This window comes from Lotus japonicus, chromosome 1, assembly GCF_012489685.1.
Source record: "Lotus japonicus ecotype B-129 chromosome 1, LjGifu_v1.2".
Classification (NCBI taxonomy): domain Eukaryota; kingdom Viridiplantae; phylum Streptophyta; class Magnoliopsida; order Fabales; family Fabaceae; genus Lotus; species Lotus japonicus.
In genome coordinates, this window is record NC_080041.1 from 61,529,968 (window position 1) to 61,538,270 (window position 8,303).

Below are 8,303 nucleotides of genomic sequence, written 5' to 3' on the forward strand. Positions count from 1 at the left end.
TGGATCTGGATGATAGTTGGGATGTTGGTTGTTATATGGGTAGTTAGATGAATTCTGGGTGTTGAAATGGTGATTGTTGTGATCCATTTCAAAAGAAAAGCTAATAGAAAGATAGTTAGATGGTGAGAGAGATAATAAGAGAGTGAAAAACTTGGTTTTTTTTTTCTGTGTCCAAATCAAACGAACCAAGTCTCTATTTATAGAGAAAAAAAATCATGAATTTTGGTATAATTTTTTTTTCAGAAAATATTTTTTTTTGATGAAATAATTGAGTTCAAAAGATAAGGATAAAAGAAATCCGGACAGCCAACAACATGCTGACACGTGGCGGTAGCAGAAAAAGCAGATTCTTCCTCTCTCCTCCCAGGCGCGTCACGCGCCTTGTCTGGCCGTGTTGCCCACGCGCCTGGGAGAGGCCAACCAGAGGCTGACGCGTGGCATCCGGCAGTGGGCTCAACAATGTTGAGCTTCCTCAACATTTATCACGCTTCTCTCACCTCCACATCACTTTCAACAACACTCAACATCCATTGCAACCCCTAAACAAAACTCAACAAAAATTCTCAACACCCATTGCACTTGATCTAAGAGTTCATTAAAGTCATGTAGAAAACCATGAACTTGATCAAAATAATCTACCATAGCGCCATCTAAGCGACGAGGGTAATGACACTCAACAAGTTTTGGCAAACTAAAACAAGCGTTGAGTATCAAAGGATTAGAGAACTTTGGTCTACTCCCAAATAGCTTCAAAAGACTCATAAACACCAAATTTTTTTTTTGTTAAGATGGCTTTATAATCCTATTCCCTAAGCCAATGTTTGATGTGAGAAGCACATGTATTAAACCCTTGAGTGAATCCATGTGCTTCAATGACACAATGTAGTGAGTTCCGTATAATAATCAATCATACATACATGATGTTATAGTTTCTTTGTTTAAAATGATTACGGGACCTAAATACAACAATTAGGAGATGTGTTATCTATTTCCAATTTCTAATAGTTTTAGAACAAGATACATACAACATCAACAACTGTAATTTGCTTCTTTTTTAAGATAATAATTGAACCTGGTGTTTTTTTTTCTCACTTCACAAAATTTATACAAGACCTGTACTAAATTGATTCACAGGAGGATACACACAACTTTACCTACTTTGGGTAATAATGGCAAATAGCCAAATACAGAAATATGAAAATATATTGAACGAAAAGCCCAAAAAATTGAATGCCCACTTATAAAAATGCTAAGGTTCCATCGTCACCTACTTGTTATCAGTATGTATCAGACGTTCCTGCAGCTGAATACAGAGTTCTGACATTTGGGACAAAAGTTTTTGATATTGATCTCGCGAATTTAGTGAGTGGGTTGTAAACTCGAGTGGATCATCAAGTAGCTGTTGGAGCTGTGAGCATAGATGGGATGCTTCGGGGTCATATGTACATGTTTCACCAATAAGTTGTAGCAATTTGCAGTTATTGTCTTGAGACAGAGATGGATGACGTGGCACTGGAGGGACAAGGAAAGGGTGTTGGAGTAGCTGAGGAATTCTCCACCTTTGATTACGATCCCATGCTAGACACCTTTTCATAAGATCTACTAGCCATATGTTTGAAACTGGTTCATACGTAATTTCATGATTTGGATCTGTAATTACTTTGAATTTGGCCCAAAATGTCTTGTATTCAGAAAATGGTGTTCTCCCATATACCATTTGATAAAGGATGCAACCCAGGGACCAGATATCTGATGGACGACCGCATTTGATGATGTTTCCATTCGCATCAGTCTCATTACACAGAAATGCCTCTGGAGACATATAACTCAGAGTGCCCACCTATAATTGTTCGAACAAATTTAATATTAAGAGACAGTATGCTATTCACTTAAAATTGGTAGAAAAAGATCAAGGATGAGGCTTCTCATACATTCTCCAAGAAGCGAGACATCTCATTCTTAAAATAACCATACTAGAACACTAATGAAACTGTAATTATCTAGTTGAATTAAAGCATTGATCTATTTTATTGAGAATTCCAAAATGTTCGAACGTACAGTCAGCAAACATAATCTGTTTCCATTTTCCAGATGCAGAGAAGTTAATCTGGTATCGTAAACAAGAATGACATATATGTTCTACCAAGTCCTACCTGACACAGAAGGGTGATGAGCAAATAAGTCTAGCAACCAAAATTGCTTTTAACTAAGACAGCAGAGCACCTATGAATAATCAAACAATGGTCGTTCTTTAAGTATTTATCTATTTTAAATACTTTTAAAATTTATGAGAAACACAAGTGGATATAAGCTAAAAATATTACTTGAAAATTTGTGTTCTCATCTATGGACAACAGTCAACAGAATTACCTGAGACTGTAAATTTTTATAAAGCCGGACGAACCATTAAAAGAAGGACTACTAAAATATAATTTAATCATTGTCGTCACCCAAACTAGTTAATACAGTTTTGTACAGTATTAATATACACTAATGCACTGCATTTAACAATGCATGAAATTTTTTAGCCAAGCAGAGCTGTAATCACAATTATGAATAGTAAACAACAGCACAAAGCCTCAAGGTAAGAGAGATATGCATCTCAATTGGTTCATATAACCAGGGAGTCAAAATGAGGGATAAGAGGTGGAAAAAAAAAGCATCACCTGTGAATCCCTTTGGATGTTGGTCGTATCACTCATTATTGCTTTGGCTATACCAAAATCAATCAGTTTTAGAGAACCTTTGACTAGGAGAAAATTAGCTGGCTTCAGGTCAGAGTGCACAATACGCTCCTCATGAATAGTGTTGACAGCTTGAAGAATTTGCTGCGAATGGTGTCAACAAAATGATCACAGTTAATTTACATTGACAAGCCCCAAAAAAGGAAAATATTCCATCCAACAAAGATAGAAAATAGAAGAGGGAAAAAAGAAGTAACAAGTGAGAAAACATTCCAAATCTGATTATGAATAAAATGGTATGTGATGAGACTTTATTATGATTCCCGAAAAAAAAAAAACTACTTTGCAGATGCTTTAGATATGAAGAATAGAATAGACATCAGAACCAGCACTCATAGAAGTAGGCATGCATATAAGCATGGAAGTGTTATTGGCTTTCTTTTTTGATAACTGGAACACTAAAATTTCAATGATTGAACAAAGAAGGCAAAGTAGTTATACAACATGCAGGTTTGGAGAAATCAGAAATGACAAAATATATTCAAGGCTACATCGTCAATTTTGAAACCTGCCAATAAAATCGAAGCCAGTTCTCATCTATGGTCTCCTTGTACCCATCCAGTTCCTTCCACTTCTGGGACAACATGTGAGCTAAATCGATTTCCCCATATTCAAGTACCATGTATATAAATCCATCATCCTTGACTCGGCCATCCTTATTGCTAAAGGAGCCTTTCATAACTTCTTCAAGCAAAGCCTTGTCAGTCACCTAATTACAATAATGAGTAAAAATGAAATAAATTAAAATCTAAATGAAGCAATAATTCCAACACGCACGCATGGGAGTCAACCACCAACCAAAAATAAACTCTTGTTTCTAAAAAAGTAAATAACCTAAACATCCAAAAGCAAAAGTAGAGAGAACATAATTGTAGACAGAAGTCAAGTGATTATATATTCTTGTATCATCAGCTGTCTAAAGAGATATGAATCACAAATAACAAAAAACAAGAACTGCTAAGTGTCTCCACAGAAACCAGTTGTTGAGCAGTGTACCTCATAATCTATAAGTTGTATGATATTATCCTTTCCCTTCAGCCTATGTAGATACTCAATCTCTTGACAGAACCCAAATGCAGTAGCATAATCACGACCCTTGAGCTTGATTTTTTTAAGTGCATAGATCTTACAGTCTGATGAAATCACTTTGTGAACCTCACTGCTTCCACCACTACCTATCTTGCCAAGGCGTTGATAAAGCTTGCCATTGACCTTAAAAAACAAATCAGGGTCATAGGTCCTTTTCCGAGCGGCTGATGAACCTTTGCCGCTAGCAGCCTTGTCCCGCTTTTCTAACTTAGAAGTCTCCAACTTAACATCTGATGATGAGTTTTTCGGCATTGGAGCCTGAGGTTGTATATTGGCAGCATCTGCAGGCTCTTTCCCTTTAGCCAACCTGTCATCATCACAAGAAGTATAGTTTGAATTGCTGATTTCTTTTGTCACACATTCTTGTTGCCCCTTAGATTGATCACTATCCTTAGATGCCAACTCCGCATCAATACAAGAGTCAGCAGCTGGGACAGAAACTGCTGCCTGATCAATAGACATTCTACTGGTTTCCCTCAAGGAAGCATTCGTTAATTCCATAACCCTTTTACTCATAGGATCAGGATTAACATCAATCTCCCCCAAAGGCTCAGCAGTCAGACACGAACCACCATCAAGCCGCGAACTTAAAATCCGGGTAGTTGAATTAAGCATGGGAGCTGAGGTTGAATGGACTGAGGTAGTCGTAGCACACGAAGGCCCCGCCACCGAAGACTGCGTTGCTGGCTGGCTCAAAAAGTTACTGAATTGCTGCATATGATCGCGGGTAACTCCCGTAGCTCTCTTTGGCAACAAATTCATGTCAAGCTCAGCCTGCTGAATTTTGGGGTGCTTCAAGTCCTGGTTGAATCCAATCGACCCCTCGAGCTGGCTGCTTTCAACCCACTCCATTTCTGCGAATCCAAGTGAACTCAAATGAGAAGACAAGTTCTCCAAGTCAGTGGCCTTTCCATCATGGCCCCCTGCAGTGAACAGTGACGCAGATTCGGAAAAATTGCAAAACCACCCACAACACCAGAAAAAAGCAAAAACGAAACTTACCCTGCCGGGCAGCGCCGGCTTGAACCGAAAACTGGGATTTCCTGTGAGCATCTGCATTTTGAGAAGGGTCAACAGTGCTGCTCTCAGAAGACGCTGAAGGTGGCGTAATCGATGCATCGGAAGAAGGAGCATTGTTCCTGAGGGTGAGCGAATCCTGTGTTTGTGGAAGCAGCGTGCGCCTTGGCCTTATTTTATTGGACTGCATTGTACCTGAAAATTTTCCGCCGAACCCTAATTCAGTGATTGGAAATTGGAAACCCTAACCCTAGTTTCAAATTTGAGAATGGAAAAAGTTGAAAGAGTACCGAGAGGACGGTGGCGTTTCAGGGCGGCCTGAACATGGCGGAGGAACTCCGGCGAAGAGGAGGAGTCTGGTTTGGTCGGAAGGTTAGCCTTCCCATCCATGGAAGAATCTCCTCGGCATTTCTATCAACACCGTGTTTTCCACCAACTTCGAATCAAATTGAAAATTGAAATCGTCGTTTCGCGCTCCCACACACTCTCATGGGCTTCAATTTCATTTGGGCTTCAACTGATCTAGTAGAATTTAGCAGTGAACAAACTCAGCCCACAATAAACTCTTGCACATGTTATGTTACTAGGATCCTTTAAATTTTAATTTAATATGTTGCAACATATAAGATAATAATACTATTAGTTTTTATTGTTATAATTATATCTTGAAATTTGAGTTTTAATAACAAATGATGCTGTAATTAATTATTTTTTTGAAATATGGCTGTAATTTATTATTAATAGATTACATATATGCAATAATAATTGAATATGTAAATTAAATAGTTTTTTCATACATTGATAAAAATAAAAGAAATTGACATTTACTTAATTAGAATTTTAATTGTTGGTTATAGGTGAAATTAGATGAAGTTAAGTGTAGATGATATAAACAAATGGGTAACACCGGATATTTAATTATATATGTGCAAATTGTCTAGTTAATTGACATATTTTTCTTGTTCTTTGCAATATTACTATGAAAATATACATATGTAAAGAAAATTAATATTACAACATGTGGCCAATTAAAGAAGAATGGAGTAAAAGATAATCAACTCTCTTTGTTGTCCTTTTCAAAAACATCCTTGCGGACCTATGAACAGTGATTTTAGATTTATGACTGTGAAGCATAATTTCCGATTGAAGGATCTTCCTTTCGCTGATTCGCAGCACCAAAGAATCATCCAGTGTTTTCTCCCTCTAACTGAGTGTTTTATCCCTCTAACTGAATTACAACCACCTAATGCCTCAATATCATCTTTCAATGATTTTGAACTATACATACTCTCCCTAATATCAGCTAGAGAAACCAGAGAATCGCAAACTTTGCATCAATAAAAAGAGTGGTTTCACTTCATGACAATTTCCAGCAACTGATACTAATAAGTCGAACTTATGATAGACAGTCCAAGATAGTATATCTCAGGGGAAGAATACAATGCTGATTATTGAAGAAATTCATGCTGGTGTCAGTGCTTCTCTCCAGACTGTGCTTGGAAAAAATTCATGCAGGAAAAGAGAAAACGCCCTGCTTGAAAGAAATGGCTTGCTATCAATTATGAACAAAACAATTGCATAAAAAAACAAAAAGAAGTACATGGGAAAAGCCTCATTATTAGGAAACTGATTGAAAAAAACTAAAAAAGACTTGCATCAAGAAGTACCTTTAAAAGAGAAATGAGATAGATGCAATCATCAGTGTAGAACTTCTCCTGCAGGGATGCAAAAAGGAGATATATCAATTACAAAAGCAAGTGATTAAAAATAAATTTAAAAGCCAAAAAATATACCTCCCAAAGTGGTTTGTGCGCAAAACAATCACAAAGCTTACCAATTAATATCTTGTGAAGCATCTAAATTATAGTATAGGTCTTATAAAGGATTAAAGCCAAACTCATAAAAAATGAACATGGATGAAAAATCGTTGAACATTTTCTACGCAATAGAACAACATAAACATATTCACACTTGCTCCCTTCATTAAAAAAATTAGCCAAACAAAAGAGCTTATTTAGATTAATATCACTTTCATAATGGAAATTGCCACCCCTGCTTCCCCTTAGTGACCCGTGTTTTCCCTCTTAAATCCTCAATCGTCACTTTTCTCTTATCTGAAAGTTGGAACCCAAACAAAAAAATATATTCAAGCTGAGAACACGCCGAAGAGATATAAAGAGAAAAGGAATCGAATCTTATTCTAACCAAGTAACATTCAATTTCCTTCTCATTTAGTTTTATTTGGTTGAACAAATATGTTGTGATATGTTGTTATTGATGTGTTCATGAATCAATTTGATCGAAAACTTGTTTGAAATTCCTACTGTTAGTCAAATACCAGTTCAAAATATACATGTAAAATCAAAAGACAAATATATCATCAACAACCCAACCAAGTTTACACAAATATACAAAATGAAGACCAAAATCTTCATGATAGCTCCCATTTAAGACTTTCGTTTTTTTGCCTCTATTCTGGACCCTTTTATCCTATTGAGAATTGAGAGAATTGATGAATTGTTATTCAGTAAAGTGAAAAATGAAATTGGTCATTTACATCAATTGCAATCTTGCTTTAAATACACACTCTATTAGTGTTAAAACTACTGCTAACAAACTACTAATAACTAACTGAACTACCTCTAACAAACTAGTAACAAACTAGTAACTAATCTAACTGCCTAACAAACTATTGTTAGTCTGTATTACCCCCCCACAAGCTGGAGCATGGAGATTATACAAGCCCAGCTTGGTTACAAAAGTGGGAAACAAAGATGGGGGCAAAGGTTTGGTAAAAATGTCAGCTAGCTGATGGTGAGTGGAAATAGGCAGGAGATGGATCAAGCCAGCTTGCAACTTGGCACGGACAACATGACAATCCAGTTCTATGTGTTTGGTCCTCTCGTGAAATGTCGGATTGTGAGCAATGTGAAGCGCAGACTGATTGTCACAAAAGAGAGGAACCGGTAATGGAACATTGAGCTTGAGGAACTGGAACAAATAGGAGAGCCACTGGACTTCACACACAGTAGCAGCAAGGGCCCTATACTCTGCCTCAGAGGATGAACGAGAAACAGTGGTTTGTTTCTTCGTGCGCCATGAAATTAGAGAGGTGCCAAGAAATATGGAATATCCAGTGACAGAACGTCGAGTATCGGGGCAACCAGCCCAGTCAGAATCACTATAGGCTTGGAGCTTCAGTGGAGAATCAGCTGAGAAAAAAAGACCTTGACCAGGTGCTCCTTTGACATAACGAAGAACACGAGTTGCAGCTTGCTGATGAACATCAGTTGGAGAAGCAAGAAATTGACTTAATTGCTGAACAGCATAGTTTAAGTCAGGTCTAGTCGTGGTGAGGTAAAGCAACCTTCCAACCAAACGACGATAGCTAGTGGGATCATCAAGAGGAGTACCACTATGCTGAGAAAGATGCAAGGTAGAATCCATTGGAGT

The 8,303-nt window shown here is 37.3% G+C and overlaps 1 protein-coding gene across 2 annotated transcripts; it reads right to left on the bottom strand.

Moving 5' to 3' along the window:
* Positions 1-1,018: 1,018 nt before the first annotated feature.
* On the bottom strand, positions 1,019-5,392 carry LOC130736188 (serine/threonine-protein kinase MPS1). Of its 2 annotated transcripts, none has more exons than XM_057588033.1 (6): positions 5,141-5,392; positions 4,836-5,045; positions 3,741-4,756; positions 3,253-3,453; positions 2,667-2,828; positions 1,019-1,840 (listed from the first exon to the last, which is right to left on the bottom strand). In XM_057588033.1, the coding sequence occupies exons 1-6, from the start codon at positions 5,238-5,240 to the stop codon at positions 1,268-1,270; spliced, it is 2,262 nt and encodes a 753-aa protein (XP_057444016.1). In that variant the 5' UTR covers positions 5,241-5,392; the 3' UTR covers positions 1,019-1,267. The 2 variants fall into 2 exon arrangements, with proteins under 2 accessions (XP_057444016.1, XP_057444021.1); XM_057588038.1 differs by having other exon boundaries at positions 3,741-4,687; positions 5,141-5,390.
* Positions 5,393-8,303: the final 2,911 nt, after the last annotated feature.